The sequence below is a fragment of the Anomalospiza imberbis genome, chromosome 5 (assembly GCF_031753505.1).
Source record: "Anomalospiza imberbis isolate Cuckoo-Finch-1a 21T00152 chromosome 5, ASM3175350v1, whole genome shotgun sequence".
Lineage (NCBI taxonomy): Eukaryota > Metazoa > Chordata > Aves > Passeriformes > Viduidae > Anomalospiza > Anomalospiza imberbis.
Window position 1 is genome coordinate 6,706,649 of NC_089685.1, and position 19,991 is coordinate 6,726,639.

A 19,991-nucleotide genomic window follows, 5' to 3' on the forward strand; every position below is an offset into this window, starting at 1 on the left:
GAAGGACACACCCCCAGCCTGAAAATGCACGCAGTGCTTTCAACAATAGCAAGATGTTAAGATTGTTTCAGGCATTTGGAGGATAATCACCTGCACATTCTGCCATTTCACCAGAGATGAGCACCAATGCAGGTACCCACTCAGTAAAGGTTCTGCCTTCTCTGTGAAGCTTTACAGCAGCATGCTCATCTGGAGAGAGAAGTCTGCCTGAGAAGTCTTTTCTCTGTATCAAAGTAATCTCAAAGTGATCAAAGCAACCTCCTGCTGCTCTGGGTATGCCTAAAATTAGTGATGAAAAGAATTAAGAGGAAGAACACACACTCCTCTGGTTTCAAGGTGGTTTCTTTTGTGTGTTGCATGGCCCTTTGTGCAGCACCAGTTTGCAATAGCTCTTTGTATGGCCAGGCTGTCAAGCCTCCTGCCCCCCTGCTAAAATAATATCCCCCCCCCTTCTTTCTAGGAAAATACAATAGTAAAAATCAAGGGACAGCAAGAAGAATCCAGAGACAGTTGTAGGTTGTGAAGCTACTTTGAACTCAGTTACTGGAAACTGCCCTAACTTTATGAAAGATGTTGAAGATGTGGAAACCATCCAGACCTATTTGCTTGCTAACTTTGGCTCCTTCAATTTGGCCACAGTTCAATACAACCTTTTCCTCAATTCTTACTCCCACAGGCATGAATTCAAATACAAATTTTCTCAATCTGGTCAGGACTAGAAAGTATCTTCAGTCGATTCATTTTTTTTTGGTCTTGAGCAGAAAGGGAGGGCAGGGAAGAAGCCACCATCTGGACTTGATGTGGCTGGGACTGTGGGGAGTGAGGAGGACTCACCCACCACAACTGGCACGTCCATGCTTACCTTGCTTTGCTTCCTGTCCAGGTAGAACTGATGTTGACTAATGGCCATAGCCCAGATAGATTTTATTAATGCTGGACAGGCGTACCACGTATGCACAGCAATGCCACTATGCCCAAAAGTCCTCCTGGTAACAGATGCCCTGGAGAGAAGAAAAGAATGAACTGGGGTTACACAAAGGTTTCAACAGATTGCTTTGTGTGGCAGAACCTGTCACAGATCTCATAGTAAAAGCTGCTGTCTTTACTGTATACACCCTTGTGTTAATGGGAAAAAATGCTTAGAAACCAGCAATTAATATCTAATCAAGCCAGGAGAGCATTTACTTCAAATATCTCCTCCAGATAGTAGGCTACAGAGGACTAACAGTAAAGATCATCCAATTTGCCCAGCTCAGCTATATCCCTGGGTTTGGTTGATGTTAACTTGCTGCATATCCTAGAGGAACCACCAAGGCCAAAGTCTGCATGAATTCTCTGTGTCTCATCACATGCAGAGACATCTGAGGCCAAGTCCTCACACCCTCCACTGCCTCTGGCTTTGGACAGTGGCTTCCAAATATTAGGATCCAGGTAACAACTAAAGATCCACAGGATCAAAGGCTACTTTAGAAAGTGTGAAAGAAACTCTTCAGGAACCTTGATTTCCCCACTTGCAAACAGATGTGGCAGGATTTGCCACATGGTATGGGGGCAGGGAGTTGTGAGGCTCGGAGGGGGCTGCCTAGTGCCCTGGAGAGAATGAGACTCAGTGATTAGCTGAGTGAATTTAAAAACAGGAAAAATAAGAGCTAAATATTTCCTCTCTGGGACTCCCAGTTGTTCTCAAACATTAGCAAAAAAACACAGGTTAGGTTTCCCCATGCTTTCACAGCTGTACAAACCTGCTTGATTATTCCTCCCCATCCCTCAAAAGCAACCCCACCAGCAGAGCCCCTGACACCAGCACAGCGCACATTCAGGCTCTCAGCCTGAATGTGTGGATCTCCTCCCACTGCAGGGATGGAGCTCTGGCTGGAATAAACCACACCACTGACCTACAGAGCCCCAAAGAAATGAGGGCCTCCTCTCCAGTCTGTTAAGATGGGTCTTGTGGTAGAGTAGAATTATGAAATGATGTGACATGGGTACAGAGGCGCGCTCAGAAATGTGACACTTTTAGGGACATGGATGGTGAAGAGGGACCAGTGCAAGAGACAGCCTGGGGTGTGCTACAGAGGGGGTCAGAGTCCACAGTCAACAGGGACTCTGAGCCATGCAGGTGTGGAGGTAACACTGCAGGACAGCCCAGGAGCTCTACTGTGCCATGCAAGGGGGAATCAACTCTTTCACCAGCACTCACAAGTCCTCAAGCCTGCTAAGGTTCCCCTCCTGCACCTGTATCTGCACTGGCCACCTCTTTTCTGGTGCTTGTGGGCCACTGCCTTGTCTAAAGTTGGAAGTGAACATGGAGGGGTGAACAGTTGAAGAAAGTTGTGATAGAGCCAAGAATGAAAGAAAACCAGAACTCTGCAGCAAAATGAGAATTACTGGCAATGTTCAGTCTGGGAGAGGGCTGACAGCCATTGCATCAGGACTTTTTCAGTGCTTCAAAATGTGTTAAAGTCAAATTACAGAGCTACAAATCAGAGTGAAATTTCTGAGAAAACAGCCGTGGCCAATGCAAACAAGGTCTGAGACAACTGGGATCTCATGTTTCAGTGTTACCCTGTGCCGAGTCCTTTCCTTGTGAATGGTGCTAGAGACCTTGTCATATTACCAGTATTGTTCTCCTGAGAAAAGTCTCTATGGTTGCAACAGGACAGAGGCTGATGGTGCTGGGCTGCCTCATTTCTGTCACTGGACAGGGAATGAAGGCTGTGCTGGGAGGTGTTCTTGAAGTTGAGACTGGAGAGTGGATCCAGCTCTGGATGCTTTATATTGGTCTAAAGACACAAACCACTGCAGCACACTGGCACATAAAGCTCTAAGGAAATGAAGGCCCTTAAACATGGGCTGAAGCTTTAATTCTGGTGTCATCCTGTTCAGTTCAAACTCCTGAATTCTTAGAAACATATTCTACAAATCATTCATCTTTTCACTGTAAAAGCAGTGATTTCTAATTTTTTTTCCTTTTTGGAATCTGTATATGTTTCCCATCAAAACAGCAGACTCCATCAGAACATCTGCAGACTGTTGGTCAGAGCTGTGGACTTGCTTTTCACAGCTGTGTTTGAAGACCTGAGAGATATAGATCATGGGTGTTTTTTCCATGACTTCCCTCCATACATGCTACATGTGCTATGGAATCAATCCTGTTGATAGCCCCTAAAATGTATCATTTTCCTCCTTTATGAGATAAGTAACTGCAGTGAAAGGAGGTTAAATGGCTTGTTGGGGACAGGAAGCCATGGGCAGAGGCAGGGCTTATAAAAAATACATTGTGCTGCCCAGCCCTGGCCACAGCCACGGAGCTGTGCTCACTCTCCTGACTGTGGCTTCGCTGACTCAGGCTCTGGTTTGGCTACGAGGAGAGGAATGTGGAGAGAGCACTGTGTTGGCTACTCCTCCGCCTCCACACGCTGAACAACTCCTTGCAGGAGTCCATCCCACTTGGCTGGGAGACTACAACCCAAGCTGTCTTCCCACCATGCCACTGCAACGTGCTGCGCTGCATTACAGCCTGATACCAGTTCTACCTGGATGGTGCCACTCTGGTTACAAAAACCAATCAAAAATATACAAAATCCAAACAAACAAATTCCTTTGTAGCAAGAAAGTACCAGGCTGACAGCCCAGGACAGGGCTTTGTCCTCCTGGTGTTGAGTCAGACAAACAGAGCAATGGAATAAAGAACGGAAGCTCTTCTGTGTCACTAATTCCTATAATCTAAATACAAATGAGAGAGAAGAGGCTGCTCTGTGTGGTCACATTTCATGCACAACATCAAGCTGCAAATGTGACCATAATTTTAAGGTCCCACATCTATTTCCTTTCTTTTTCTTGCAACTGCTCCTTCCAGGAAACAGGCAGAACTTAGGGCATTTAGGGGCTCCTGGCTGCTGGTCTCTCCCAGCATGCGTTTCCGACGCCTCTCCAGCTACTGGAGCCTTGGTGGGGGAAGAAGTGCACTATCCCCAGCTTCTGCTGCTGGAATATCTCCCAGTGTATTCTCGACTTTGTGAATTCACTCTGCTAGATTTCATGTGACTGTTTACATGCTTAATATTAAGCAGATGCTTAGAGGTTCTGCTGACCTGGAGCTGCACAATGACATGAGCTGCTTTACTCAGTGTTTGTTTTAACAAATGCACCTATGCAGACAGGCACCGTTGTACTGGTGTGGCTGTGCTCCTATCAGGGTAAAAAAAGAGAGAAACTGCATGCAAAATTCCCCTAATAAAAGTACATATACTAGTACACAGATAGGCATGGGAAACAGGTGAAACTGGATCACAGCTGAGTGAACAGCGTAACACACTACTACCAGCAAGCAACACATTAAATCAGTCTGGGCAGAGAGATGGTTTTCATCAGTGATATCATACTTGTAGTGTGAACAAGACATTGCTTTTAGTCAGAACATCTTTCAGAGCCATACACTCACTGTGTGCAGTAGCCATCCAGTAACGCAAACACACCGGGGTGCTGAACGCACTGATAGGATGCAGCACAGTCCCTTGAACTCTCACATTAGGATTCCAAAGTAAGAAAAAAAAGGCTCCTGTGCCAAAAAGCCTGATGGGCTTTCATCCAGGCTGCCGGTGGTAAACCTCTGGTTCTGTGCCATTGCTTTCAGTTGCACTACTGAATATTTATTTACAAAGAAGCATGTGAGTACAAAATCTGGCGCTCATCTCCGGGCTCTGAGTGAAACACGGGGACAAGGCAAAGCCCCCTTTCACACACAAGGGCTGCCAGCACTGCAGCTGAGGCACTGGAGCCGCACAGTCACAGGGGTCACAAGGTGCCAGAACAGAGGGAAGGGGAAAAAAAAAAAACCGCTAGGAGCCGAGGGGAAACACATCCTCAGAAACGCACACCAGGATCCGGAATGTCTCGCTGAAAGGAAGCAGCAGCCCCCGGCTTGGTACCCGCTGCCTCTCTCTTGCGTGTTCCCCAGCTACGAAGCGCAGCGAACCCCGCACAGCAGCGGGGGCAGCACCCGGCTCAGCCCGGCTCGGCACTGCACAGCCCGGCTCAGCCCGGCCCGTCTCGTGGCTCACCTGCGCGGATCGTGCACCTCCACCGAGAACTTCTTCTCGCGGAAATAGAGGTTCTCCAGCTGCCTCCATTGAAAGATCTGCAAGGAGAAGAAGGGGATGAGGCGCCTCCGCGCGCTCCCTCGCCCAGCCCTGCCCGCCGCTCGCTGCCGGCGCTGCGGCGGGAATGCCCCGCTGCGCTGCGCTCCGCCCCGGCTCCGCGTCCCGCCCGCGCCCCCCGCCCCGCACCCGCGGGGCAGCCCCGGGGGCGGGCGGCGGCCTCTGTCCCTCCCTCCCTCCCTCCCTCCCGCCCGCCGGGCCCCCGCTGCACGCGGCAGGCTCGGTGCTCGGGGCAGGCGGGGAAGGGCGACGGTTTCACTTTGCGGGACCAAGTGTGTTGAAGACACATACAGACTCCGGGCACAACGGGATTCGACTACATTTTCCTTGGAGGGCTGGCACCTGGGGTGGTGTATCGGCCTCTGGCACAGCAGACTCTCCCTGGTGTGAAGGAGATGAGACCCCCGCTCCACCCAAGTGCTAATACCCAGCTCTGCTTTTATCCCGCGTAAAACTGGCACGAGCACGAGCCGAGTGGAGTTTATCCGTCCCAGGTGCTGTCAGACTCGTGATGGCGATGCCCGAAGCTCCGGGCGCTCCCGGCGGAACAAACCAGGGCAATAAGCAGGTCATATCTCAGCCTCTGTTTTACAGGCTGCCCTGCCGGGATGTCGCAGAGCAGCACTGGGACAAAGCCAACACTACCACCAAGGGGGAAACTGAGGCACGAAGCTCTTCATGGGAGTGAAATGCGGTGTGCCCTCTCCCCTGAGTCAGCCTGTGCCAGCCCTGGAGGGCTCTGCGTGCTCCTGGGCAGTGGGATGCGCTTACACGGCCCCTGTACCCACACTCCTCCCGTGAAATAACGCCCATCTTCCAGGCAGGAGGGCGGACCGACCTCAGGAGCCGCGCAAAGGACGCGGTGACAGCGAAATAGTGCCAGCTCCGCAAACTATCACACCATCACCACTGCGGGCAGCTCCACCACTGCCTTTTCCTTGCAAATGAGTAAGCTAAAATCCAAACTCTGGTTTCCAGGCTGCTAATTCACAGGGAGGAGGCAGCCTCCAGCCCCCTTGGCATCTCGGACTTCGTCTTCCCTGCATTGCCCCTGGCAAGCAGCAGAGCTGGGGAAAGTAGCCTCGCTGCTGGGGAGCACAGGCAGCAGCGCTTTCCCTGATTTACACTCCCTCTCCCACTCCAAGTGGCTGCTGTGGAGTTCCTGTCCTACCCCCGAGGAAGGCGCTGGCTCCTGACACGCTGAGATAAGCCTCAGCTGCCAGTGTCAGCGCTCTGGAGATAAGTAAACAGGAGGCATAATTTGATTTGCACTGATACAGCTGCTGGTGGAGCTGACATCTTAAGAATAAAACAATCCTCAGGGAGGACCCAAAATTTTCTCCTTGATGGTATTTCAGGGGCAGCAAAATTGAAAATATTTGTTAAAGTTTCCAAGCAGTATTGTTTTGTTTTTTTTTTTTTTTTTTTTTTTTCCTTTCTGTAACAGGGTGCTTCTTGGAAGGAATGGTAGGGATTAAGAAGGGCACTAAGCAACCCCATATTCTTGGGCTATCCACATTGCCGAGGGGGTAGGGGAAGAAGGGAGCCAGGAGAGATGGGAAGTCTGAAAGGCTGAGTTACATTGTCCTTAGGGGATTATTTTATTCCGCCATTGGAAATATTAATTGCTGCATAAAACTTGTAAACACCAAATGAAGCACAGAAACACCCATTATTTTACCCACCGAGGGAGGACAGACACAGGGTGAAAGGGTTAAGCCGGGAGCTGAAGTCTGACTCCTCTTTAAGTGCCTGGCTTCAAAGGCATGAAAAGGAAGTTTGGGGCCTAAACTCCCACAGACAACAACTGGGGTCAAGCTGAAAACATCCCTCCGTGCTTCCAGATGCCCATCTGCAAGGCGGGGAGGACAACGAGGCTGTGCTGCACGGCATGTGCAGAGGACGTGTTTGGGAGGCGTTCAGACATGTGGAACACATTGGAGTCTAAAATGCCAGCAGATCACACCCTTCAGAAAATACCCCTCTGTCCCCAGGTCCCCCGTTGTCATTTATGACTAAACTTCGGCGTGGCGCAGAAGGAATTTGAAACTTTTCTGAGTTGCTGGCAGCTGCTCTATTTGGATGCTGTCCTGCCCATCCTCCTCCTCTGTCTCTGCTGGACTGTCCCCTGTGCTCAGATCCTGCTCTATTTTACCCTCTCTGCTACCAGACCTCAGTGCTGTTTGCTAAGGAAAGCTCTGTTTCTCGTTTCTCTTCGATGATTAACTCCAACTGTCCAAACACACAGGGCTCTGGGGAAGCTGTTCAGATGCCCAAATGCAGGAATGTAGTGCCCTTTTCCATGCCCCAGGGTTCCCTGCCTGGCCCCTGGCTGCTGCCCTGGGTGGGAGGGAGCCTGACATAGGTCCGGTGCTGTATCTGCCAGCCCCATGCAGATGTCTTGGATCACCAGCAGTGCCTAAAACAGCATTAGACACCTACGTTTTGGGCACTGGAGCAGCTCCCCAGATTGATGCATTTTTATATTTAGTTTTGTTGTTTTCCTTGGCAGAAGGAGGCAAATCCAGACTCTTGGGAGGGAGGGGGTGGAAGTGACCCCACAACCTAAGTTTGTGTCTTTTATTCCTTAGCTCTGCTCTCCTGAACATACATGTGTGTTTTACCATTGCTGTAGTTGTGCTCCATTTACTCCCCAAGTATTATTCTACAGTGTTCCACTCCTTTTCCCCACATTGATCTGAGAGGTCTCCCCCTTCCTATACAAAAGGAATCCAATCTGCAAAAATGTGAATACCCACAGGAAAGTATCCACTTTCCTCTTAGCCAGTCACAATCCCTTCAGAGAAACAAAGCCAAAGGTGCCCCTCCAGCCAGACCTCCTAATGTAAGCAAGCTGTTCTCTTCACCAGTTGCCCGCCTTATGTATGGTCTCAAATTGATGTTGTTAATGCAGTGACAGATGCACAAGGTGCCATTAGTAGGTCTTCCGAAATGGAAGCATAATTTTTACCCATCAGGATCCTTTTACCACGCTGGTGCTTGCAACCTTCACTGGGGAATAGACCCCCAGCAGGGAGCTGGTTGTAATTTCAACAGGATCTTGTGGAAATGCGGTGACAACAGATGCATGCTGGTTTTGGGGCTGGTTTGAGTCAAAGCATCCATGTTCATGGCAGGTTTGCCTCTCCCTGCACTGAGGTTGCATCTGGTTTTGGGTTATTTGGCTTATGATTGTCTTTGGTTAATTTCCTGGGCCGAATCCAATACCTGCACATGTGGGTGGGGCAATTTGTATTGGTTTTACTGGGATTGCATCAGAGGTGCAATGACCCTTTGACAGAGTCATCAGGGACTGGGACAGCATCTCCCCAAACACTGGAAATGGGGCTTAGGAGAAAGTCAATCATTAACACAAGCTTAGGACACAGTTCTCCTGCCCTTGAGTAGCTGCCTTCACTCAGTGCCCGCAGACAAGGGGACAATTAGCGGTGCTGCAGAGGGCCAAGTCTGTGATGTGGTGGCTTGCCTGCTGGGTTCTCTTCTGAGGTCAGCAGCTCGTTTTGGATCATGCAGCACTGGGCAGCTTTCAGATGGGAACAATTTTTGGTAGTGGCCATCATTACAGGCTGCGCATGAGATGATTTAATCTTCAACAGATACTTAAGGAAATATCCATGAGGCTGGCTTTTGAGCACAGCTGCACACTCACACATGCATGTGAAAGAGGCTAGTAAAAGAAGAGAAAATAATTACCCTTATTCCATCCTCCTCCAAGGGGCCTGTCCCCACCATGATCTGTTTCATCATGCCAATAAAACTGGAACTGACACTATCACTTGAATTTGAAAAACTGCTTATCAACCTGTGAACATTCAAGGGAATAACTGTTCCCCATCAGACCACATGCACTGTTTAAAATGTGTTGTGGCAGGTGGGGAGGCCATGATGGGGAAACCAGTGCCAGAAATGGCTTCTACAAAGCTGGCAGCTTAGAAGAGGAGCCAGGAGAGAGATCCGAGTGCTGCATGGTGTGCTGTGGAGAATTCAGGTGCAAGCTACAGGAATTTTCTCACTGGAAACCCCTTCCAAGAGGCTGGCAAGCTTGTCAGGCACCAGATGTTTGTGACTAGTTACAAAGAGCTGCAGTCAAAACCCTTCAGACACAATCTTCTTTTGTGAGCACACTTGTGGTTTGCTGTCTGGTCCTTAATTAAGCTGAGCCTGGAGGAGAGGAGGCCAGGGGTCTGCATCCATTTCAGCCATGCGACTCTGAAGGATATTTTACCATTTTTATTGACCATGCAGCTGGTACTGAGGAGTTTGCACATGCCAGGAGGTAGGGTCAGCGTCAGAGTGTTTGAAAAATGCTGGAGGTTCCTGATAAAGAAGGGAATGTCTTTTGTGAATGAAATATCAGGAATTGTTTCTGGCTTGGTCACTCATGGCCTGGGTGACCTGGACTTTTGGAGAGGTGTGGGGACCTGAGTTAGTGCTAGGCACTGGGCTATGCTCTCTTCCTTTGTGCTCAGGGAGCCTTGCCAGAGTATTCAGTGGAAGTACTGTGCCATTTACTTGGGAACTCCTGGCAGTAATGAGGCTGTTGCTTGCTCTGTGTTGCCATTCAGCTCAGGCACAGGACAGAGAGGGTTGCTGAAGGCCAGCACTGGAGGTTGGTGCACAGTGCTCTCTGGACTAGGGCACTTCGAGAAACATGCCCAAATGATACCTTTTGGAATAAGTCCAAATCCTGAGGTTGGGGTATGGGGTTCCTGATACTGTTTTCTGCCTGCTGTGCCCAGAAGAGCCAGACTCGGTACTGAACTGGGCAACATGCACTATGGCTGGGCATGCTGTGGGGACACAATGTGAGCCATTTTGCATTTGGTCTCTTAGGAAACAAATATAATCTCATTTTCTTTCTCTTTTCAGTGTGCTGAATCACCTAAGATGAGGCACAGGCTGAATGCATCACACTCTCAAGGGTTCCAGATAGCATTCTTGGTGGCTGTTCAGACTCAAATTGTCTGCAGAAATCTACAGAGGATCTACCTGCTGTTAGCTCTGTTTTATGACCCAAAGGGGATTTACAAAGAAGATGGAGACAGACTTTGCTCAGAGGTGCCCAGTGAAAGTATAAGAGGCAATAGACACAGGCTGCAGGGTTGCAGCAAGGGAAATTATTAGAAGATATATAAATTAAAACTCCAAGTCCCAAAACAATCAGTGAAGGTGGTCAAACACTATGGTCATGAATAACCAGAACAAACTCTGAAGGTGGCCCAACTTTTAGCAGGAGGTTGGACTAGAGACCTCCAGAGGACCTGTATTTTTCTTTGATTCTAAAGATTAATAAATGACCAACTGTAATTGCTGTTAGACTTGCTGACCTATATGGCATCTCCCAGTCCTTCAAGTCTTGCCACTTCCTAGATGATTAATGCCTTGTTAAATCACTATATGCAGAAGGAACAATCATCCCTCCAAATGCATGGACTACCACCCGGACTGGATACTCTGAATGGCTTCTAGGAAAGGCAGGGAAATAATGTGGAACATTTCTAACAGCCCCAATGCAACCCCTTCCCTTGCCTATGCTATGGGCAAGAGCCAGCATGGATGACATCCCAATACTAAAACTGGTATTAAACAAAGGAACTAAAACAATGACAGTATTTTCACACAGCTTGCATGAGTGAAGCCACAAGCTCCCAAGTCTTTTGTCCTGCAGTTTAAAGACAAAACAAATATAACAAAAAAAAAATCCTCCTTGGAAATGTAATTTCCTCCACTGAACAAACCAGCAAGCTAAATTGTAGGAGCTGAGTTATGCAGGAGGTCAGAGTGGAGGTTGTGAGCGGTCCCTTTTTGGCCTTAAACTCTATGGAAATCACAGCTCCAGCGAAGTCAATGGCAGTTTTGTCCCAGTGATTTCAGTGGAGCCACGGTTTCCGGGCATGGATTTGTGTGCTGCCTCAAGTCAACCCTGCTCCCATCAATCATACCTCTGTCAAACTAGTTAGAGTGAATGAGGAAGGAGTTGGTCCAGGCAGAACAGCACCATCTTAGCTCAAACAAATGGGCTCTTGTTTCAGGGACAGATTTACCAAGAGATTTCTGTGGGCTGTCACCTGTGAATTAGTGTGACCCACTGCTGAGGGTGCCCCTGGGTCATGAGATGGGGATGCCACTGCACCATAACTTAGTCCTCCATCCTGCCACACTTCCATTCATTCCTTTATTTTTATTAGCTTGGGTTATTTTTTTTTCTTTCACTTCTCAAAACAAGAAAAAAAAAAAAAAAAAAAGTAAAGATTTCCTGAGTGATTTGATGTGGGAAAAGCCCTACCAATGATCTTCCCAGAGGCTTGCCGTCCTCCCTTCCCTCATGGAATGAGAGAATGGCTTGGCTAAGTGGGACTTTCAGTGGTCTGTCAGCAATCCCAGCTCACTATCTAATTAATTCTTTGCCTCAGGCTTCAGGCCTCTTTTTTTGCCAAACAGACAAACAATTTCTGGTCCAATTTGAGATCCCTTTTGCTGTGTGCTGTTCTTGTGAGACCACACCACCCCAGCAATCATTTCTGGCCTGACCAAACACAAATTGCATCTAGGTCTATGTAATAACCACTCTGCATTCATTTCCATTATGGAAACACAATTCCCTATTAAATTTCAAAGTGGCTTATTGGCTCAGAGAGACAGCAGAGCATCAGATCACAGAGGGAAGAGCTACTATTTGGACAAAGCATTATTTGTCTAAATAATGCAACTTGATATTTGCGTCTGTAACTACACAGACTGGGAGATTAGACTCTGACTTTATATACAACCAAATCCACTTTCACTGCACATATCTATCTGGTACCTGCTGTTAGATTGTGCGTTGCTGTCACCACGCTGTGTCTAAATCAATAGATCTACAAAGAACTCTTTTTCCCTGACTGGTTTAAGTTAAACTTTCTCCCTTTTATTCTCTGAAAGGACATCAAAGTGACTGGATCTTTCTGCATTAAAGAGCTCTCCTTTCTGGCACAATATACCATGCATTAGATAAAGGATGCCCAGTCTGTAGTCTGTGAATCAGCTGTGGCAGCCTAGAAGGATTTATGCTGCCCACAAACCATTACTGCTACTCTCTCTCCTAAAGATCCTCATGTCTTCTCCAATGGCTTGCTAAAGTACCTCTGTCTTGGAATCAAAATACAGGAATCACCATTCCCATCCCATGCTGCTGTGGCGATGCACAATAGTTTGTGTGACTGAAAATACTCCCATGATTCTGGATGTCTGTGCAGGGAGTGCCATGGCAGCAGCAATCCCACTCTCATGGTGATGGCTGCAGTGAACCTTCTGAGCCTCCTGCCCAGAGCACTGACCAAAGGCGCCTCACAGCCACAACCACAGAGTAATGGGATGCCTGCCTGGCTTCATCTGATGATAAAAGTGTCCAGGCCTTCAGAGCAGCCCTGGTGAGCTAAGAGACAGAATCTGAGCAGGGTGGGGTGTGTAGGAGCCTCCTATCACTTCAGAGCCAAGCATAAGTGCTCAAGGAAGTTTCAATCTCTCTCCAGATCCCCACCCTAACTCCAGGGCTCTGAGGTCCAATTTGTTTCACTTTGTGTTGTCGGAGTGATCTTTGCATCTTGTTGAAGTTCCTGCTGTGTGCTGCAGAATCATTTAAGACTTGGCTGCTGCTTTTACACAGAATTACTCTTCAAGAACTGAATATGACAAAGGACTTAAAGAAGGGAGTTTTATTTTGATGGGACTACTCCTATATTTAATGGTAGCCATGGTCTTGACTTGGCTAGATCATGGGATGAACGTCATGCTCTAGCTTTTCTGAATGTAAATTCTCACAGAAAACTCTGGGAACTATATGTCTAATGGTATCACCACAGCACACTAAACTACCAGAATAGTGCTGGTTTCTTTATAAAACAGCAGTGCCTTAGACTGTGTATTAATGTTTGCAAGCATCGTAGTTGATAAAACTACTTATTTACCTACATAATGGAAATTGAGCATGACTACTGTATGATTCTAAAAAGTTAATTTACCTAGACAATTTACTCATCTGTCTGAAATCAGCCCTATTTGGGAGACACACTGAAGCAAATTTTTACCAACTTTTATGAGGAGGAAAAAGTGGGGATGATGACCTTATACCTAACTGTTAATTCATCCTAGTTCAACCATGACAAACTCCATGCAGTTGAACTCCTTCCAACTTGTTCTGAGCTGTGAAGCTCTTGTTTTGCTCCACAAAGTTACTGCATAGGTTAATGGCTGTTTCTTTTTCTGGCTGCAGTTATTTATGCAGCTTGTATCCATATCCAGCTCCTACAGCTTTGCTGTAGGATACTGATTGTGGGTCAGATGGTGAATGGGATTGGGGACTGATTGAGGTTAAGAGTGACCACTTTTTATGGCTGGGTGCTGCTAAGCCAGTCTGATCCCTTCTCTGGAGCAGTTTCCTTCCCAACTGCTCAGCAGTACCAGGATGGCTGAGGAAGGGGCCCAAGGAAGGAAGTGAGCAGTGGGGGCAGAATTGTGATGGGGGAGGAGAGTGCTGAAGGCCACTTCAGCTGATACTGCTGCCAAAAGAAATGTTCACTGAATCAGAGCCCAGTGGCACATCCAGCCAAATCCTGTGGAAGTTCTCAGTGTCAGGGACATAATCCTGCTTTCCAGCCCAGTGTGCTTTGATGTCATTTATTCAGCTCCCAGTGTGTTTGGCAGCTCTTTGGCACAGTGGTAAGGCATTGAGTAGTGGGTGCTGAAAGGGGAAGTGCCTTGTGCTGGATGGTAAAAACCCAAAACTGAGGGCAGACAGCAGCAAAAAAGGTGCTGGTGAGAACAAGGTCTCCTGTCTTATGGGGATGGAATAGGGCATTTCTGCAGTGAAAGGCTTTAAACTGTGTCTGCTTTTCAGTGTTTGCAGGTCTGGCTATTATGTTTTAAGGAAAGAAATTGGGTGAGCAACCTCTCGCTATGAGAATGAACAGCATGGTAAGGAACCTCGCTTTGTATATGCTTCCTTCCATGCTCCACATTTCCAAATACTAAACCAAGACTGAATTACTGCACTATAAAATGAGTTGAACCCACCATGACCTGAAGACTGGTTCAGTTTTACAGCCAAGTGCATAACCCAAGAAGCACAAGGGATCAGCAACGGGAAGAGAAATGAAAGCGCAGAGCAGAAGGAGTCAGCAGGTAGTCCTTAACAGCCTGCTAATCACAGTGAATAATTTATTACAGCAGTGCCACTGAGACTCCCAAGCTTTTAAACCAGTATTTCCTGGAAATGGTTTCTGCTCGTTTTTTATCATTTGTAAATTTGAAATCCTCTATCCCTGTCTGCAATGCAAATGTGTTTGTAAAGGTCCTAGGAAATGACGAGGAGCCCAGTGAAACACGAGTCCAATACATTTTCTGACATCACTTGATTCTGGATGCCCTAGAGAAAGTCCAGCCTGTTCTGAATACACCCTGTGGCTCAGCAGCATGCCAGTGAGAGGAGTGAGACACATGCTCCATGCCTCTGACAACAGAAACCAACTTGATATCATACCAAACAACCTCCTTGAACATGAGGATTTATTACCCCACCCAAAATCCTCTTTGAAAATAACCAACCCAATGTTAAAACCCTGGACGGAAGGTCACACTTTTAGTGCTATCTTCAATCCTTCTGAGCTCTTGGCCTCTATTGTATCATGTAGCAAGGAGCTGTGCAAGTGAATCGGGCTCCTGGTAACTAATCTGAATTTCATGTTTCTTTTGCCTTTTTGACTCTCCCTGTGTTCTATGATTGGACAGTTAGGACAGAGAGCAATTTGTCAGCTTCTTCCTCCCCATCATTCACTACTTTCTGTACATTTCACATCAATCCTTACTTTACTTTTTTTTTAAGTTACTGGTCTGTCATTCCTTCACCACAGGAAGCACAAGTTTAACCACTCCATCAATGCAATTACTGACTTGACAATGCTTCATTATGTCCTAAAGCAGAGAGGATCTATTTGTTCTGCAATAAAGCAGCTCTTAATTAGGCTATTGCTCCTCCTGTGTAAATATCCCATTTTGCCTCTGGAATTGGGAAAGTTCACTCTATCTCTTCTTGTTTGCAAAAGGCCAAGTGGCACTGGACAGCAATCTTTCACTTTCTGGACACAATTAATGTGCTGATTACTTTGCTCATGCTTTTGACAAGCAAGTGATTTTTCTCTATCAGACACTTAAAACTACTGAATTTACTTGTGCTCTGCATTGCTTGGTAGGATGGCTCCAACTCACCTCTTGTTTTTTCATGTTTAAACGGGAAGTCAACCTGTTACTTTTGCTTTGGATTCATGATGACACTACAAACTCAAAATTAAATTCTTTGTCATGAGAACCCAGAGACTGTTGCAGAGACCTTGTGGGAAGGGACAGAGCATTCTCACAGCATGCTTCATTTAATCTCAGAGAAAGGGTAATGCTGAGAAGGAATGGCAGAAACTGGTGGATGTCACAAAGAAATTTTTTTGTCAAGTTACATTAATGGCTGAATTTTGTGATGCCTCACATTTTATCTTATTTCTAAAAACTTTTATTCCCTTTGGATTCTCTTCAGTAACCAGATAATGTAAGCAGTGATAATGTTTATGAGTCTGAGAAAAAAGGCTCCCTTTAGGTTTCATTGCCACTAGCTTTCTATAGAAGAAAATGAGATAACACTATATAGACGTATCTCTTACAAAGTAACTAAACATTACCAGACTCTCCTTTAAGGTAATTTTATTTTTGGTGATAAGTTAAACATTTTCTCTGTCTTTTTATCTGCCATATGGAAGTCCTTTGGCTGACTTTGTTAATCATTCACTCTTCAGCTTGGAGTTAATTGTTTACTAACTGTTAAACTGTTTGCACTAAAAAATGCCTTTGGGCTCTTAAATCAGTGGGAATATCTCACTAGAACAACAGAGACATGCCTGGTGCTACTACTTGGGTGTGCAGATCTGACAGCTCCAGGCTATGCTGTGGCTCTTTGTGTACATGTCTCTGGGGATGGAGTGGAGTCACATCCCTGCCTGCTGGTTAAAATGGACACACACCACTCACAGACAAATGCTCACACAGGGCTGCTGCAGTGCCTTGGCTTTCTTTCCAGTTGCTCTTGAAATTCAAGGAAAAAAACCTCTAATGACCCTTCTCTGAAAATGATGGGTTTGGTCTTTTCTCTTCACAAGAAAGTGTTTGTAGAAGCTAAGTTTAACATAGAGGGAAATGGATTCTGTCCACCCTGGAAGCTGTGAGCTGCTTCTACACAAATGACACTGGTTCTGCAATCCCAGCTTCCAGAATGCCTCAATATATGGTTGGCAGGACAGCAGCCATCTTTCCACACTTGATACTCTCTTCTTCTTGTTCAGCTGGAGCATTGGATTTTGTGTAGTATACCAAAACTTTTGCAATTATTTCATAACCAAGAATGTACACCTAGCAGATTATAATGCATAGGGACCAAATTTACACTAGAACAGGCAGCATCCAAGGGGAAGCCTTTGACAGGGCTTGCTGAGTCTGTGAGCTAGCCCTCAACAGAGGGAAGAAAAATGATGACCCTCAAAGTGATGGCTTTGGGTAGATTCAGGGCTTCCACAAAATTCAAGCATAGCCAGGAAGGAACATAAAAATAGAAACACAAAGACACATTAGTCTCTGCAGTCTAGGTACAACTGCATTCCAGTTTAACAGCTCTACATTCCCATGTGAACCATCCAGGATAGGTGCCAGATACCCATCTCAGCTGCATCCCCAGTAATGCTGGAGAACTTCATGCCTGAGTGAGAACAGTGCAAGCAGGATGAGGTTCTAGCCCTGCGTCAGCCTCAATTCCCCTCTCCAGTCTCATCTAACTTGCTGACAAACCTGGTTAGTTTTCTAGAGACACATGGCTGATTTACTCCAGCAATTTAATGAAATCATGGTTTTGAGTGACTGCTAATGGGATCACCCGAGATAGGTTCAGCTGCTTAGTGTGTGTTACAGTTTTACTCACAAGCACAAGAAACATGGAAGTCTATCTAGGATGACATTTAGGAAAACATTACAACCTCCCTCATAAGACAAACAAGGTTTTTATATGCACTTAATATAAATGTCTTGATTTCAGCTGGTTTCATGCTAAAATTTTCTGCTTGTGTTTTTTCCAGGGAGACTTATTTTTCCATTGTAAGTTTTCAATTTGTTTCTGGCATCAGCAGTGTGCAGGAACAAAATATTAAAGATCAGAAAAGCCATAATCTCTTTCCCCCTCCCCCACTAAGTTTACCTTGCAGAAAGTTCAGTAAAGTTTACCCTCCCATTTGCACAGCAAAGACTTGAACCAGCACATGCTGGTGCAGTGAAATGAATCAGCTACTGTGGCAGGCTGCTCCCAGATACCAGGGTTATCAAGTGCAATTTTACAATCTAATTAGCAAGAGGATTAAACACTACGCCTCACTGAGGCAGTTGATCTGCTCTTGCCAGAGGGGTTTTACCACCTGTGTAGGGTAGAAAGTCTTTTTGCTTGCTCCACAGAAGGTAAAATCACTCCATGGAGAAATAACGAAGTCTCAGCCACTCTGTCCAAGTCCCATCACTGATTTAGGCTGTTCATTTTGGAATAGCTCTGCCAACAGATGGGGTTTGCAAGCATCATGTAGCAGAGAAATGCTCATCTAGGCTTTCTTTCACTGCTGGATTGTGGCAATGGACAGATCTGAGCCTGGAAATTCCTGCTTTCCCTTCCCACCCAACCTTTCCTCACAGATAAATGACCACTTCTGCCACAGTTCTTAGTAGTTTATACATAAGGTTTATACAACCCATTGTTTTGGGTCTGCTGGATTTCATACATGATTTGCTGAGACCAAAAAAACTAATTCCCAATAAAGAGAAAACCAGCACCCTATTGTTTTAGTGTTACACTTGGAGAAGAAGGATCAGAGGTGCCTAAAGCCCCTGATTTGAGGTGCAGTGTGAGTGCTAGAGGTTGGCTAGTGAGGACACAGAGAGGCTGGTGAAGATTGTATCAAGCTCCAAAACCAATGCTACAGAGTAGATAACCCTGAACAGCTGAGAATAGAAAGTAGACAAGCTGAGAAAGGAGGCTTGACCCTTCTGGTGGAAATGTGTCTCCTCTCATGCAGTTAGAGCACCTGATCTCTCCTCTCCTTCCTTCTGATGCTCTCCATTGATCCTCTCCATCGACCCTCTCAAGAGGACTGACATTAATTGCTATAACATGTGAAAGGCTGAGTCCTGTCATGGCAGGACACTAATTTCTTCCAAAGAAATGTTTGTATTCCTAAGACTGACTTCTGAAGGCATCTTTTAAGTACATGTCTTCCCTGGGGGGTTGGCACTACTGGAGATATGTGGGTGCAAACAAACACCTAGCCTAGGCATGTTTTCAACTATCATGTGTGAGGATGGCTTGCCCTGCAGGTAATGATTGATTCCAAATAGATGTGTCCTTTAGTCTTTGTGAAGACCTCCTTACTCTCCTTGTCCTTTCTTTTAATGAATAAAAGTCCCATTAATAGCCTTCAGTGAATAAAAGGCTAATTGATGCACCCATTGTCTCTTGCTGCCTCCTCAGCAGTTCAGTTTTCTACCGAAACCTTGATTCTAGTTCATTTTAATAGAAGATGCTCTCAGTGAGCACCAGGCAGTGTCCAACTTGAATGTGACCAGAGGAGGTGAAAGAAGAATTGGTACAGAGACAATGAAAAGACAAATGCAGAACTTAATTCACTGTGGAAGCTTTTGCATCCACAGAAGAGCTGCCTAGTTGCTCCAAATCATCCAGTTCTGCAGCCTGCAAGCCAGCCTGAAGTCTTGCCTCCCGATGTCTCCACAGGCTTGCAGTTGCTAACAGGCTTTACATTCCCACCTGCAGGGCATATGCTCAGGGATGAGGTCTTTTATATTAGATGGCATTCTAGGTGGGAAAATCAGAACACATGGGTCCCCCTCATAGGCTGAGCTCAAGAATCAAAACTTCCCATGCCTTTTTTTAATGCATGTGTTGATAGTAAGTTTTCCCTGCTACCTTGACATTAACTCTTCAATTAGGAAAATCATTGCTTATCAAATGTAATGCTGGTCCTGAGAAACTCATGCAATTTTCTTTTTGTAATAAATGGAAGCTGTTTTCCTGTCTCTTCATCCCTTTCTGTCTCAGATAATTTATAGCTTGACAATACAATATCAAGGGTTGGCTGAGCACCCCCAATCCACCATTGCCAGCGAATGGAAGGCCTTCAGCACCTGAGAGGATCAGTACTTGAGTTCCCATCTATGTCTTATGAATCACACAAAAAAGAAATGTAAATTGCAAGATTAAGTGACACTTATTTCCTCCTAACCCCACAACTTTTAATGAATTACGAGCTACTTTTGTCCATTAATTCTTTGCAGATATTGAGACAAGTTTGGGAGAAAACAAACATCCTTCAAAAATCACATGAATCAATGCCAGCATTTGGTGTACATCACACCCTTGACTCAAGCTATGACATGTGTGGCAAACCCAGACCTTGGTAGAAAAATAAACACTTACCTTTCTTGGTTTCACTTTGTCATGGTAGTCATATTGAAAAATCCCCTTGTAGCTAAGTCCTAACCACCACGGAATTCCCTGCTTGTCCTGAAAGAGAAAATAGGGGGAGTTATATTGAATACGATGGGGAAATGCTGGAGATTTCCTGTGTTGTTGTTCAAGATGAAGATTGGTTTCTAAGTAATATTTTTGAAAGAGTGTTGTTAAATTTCCCCCTGCTGAGTTCCAGCAAGTCACAAAGTTCCATAGTGTTTAGAACAGATCTGTTTCAC

General features: G+C 46.1%; 1 protein-coding gene across 7 annotated transcripts in view; it reads right to left on the bottom strand.

The window, feature by feature from the left end:
- FRMD4A (FERM domain containing 4A) overlaps positions 1–19,991 on the bottom strand; it is a 360,918-nt gene that overhangs the window by 34,006 nt on the left and 306,921 nt on the right. For all 7 annotated transcript variants that reach the window (XM_068189520.1, XM_068189519.1, XM_068189521.1 and 4 more), the window contains 3 exons: positions 19,720–19,806; positions 5,064–5,140; positions 863–1,001 (listed from right to left, as the gene is read on the bottom strand). In XM_068189520.1, coding sequence (XP_068045621.1) covers positions 863–1,001; positions 5,064–5,140; positions 19,720–19,806 — 303 coding nt within the window. The remainder of the gene's footprint in view (positions 1–862; positions 1,002–5,063; positions 5,141–19,719; positions 19,807–19,991) is intronic.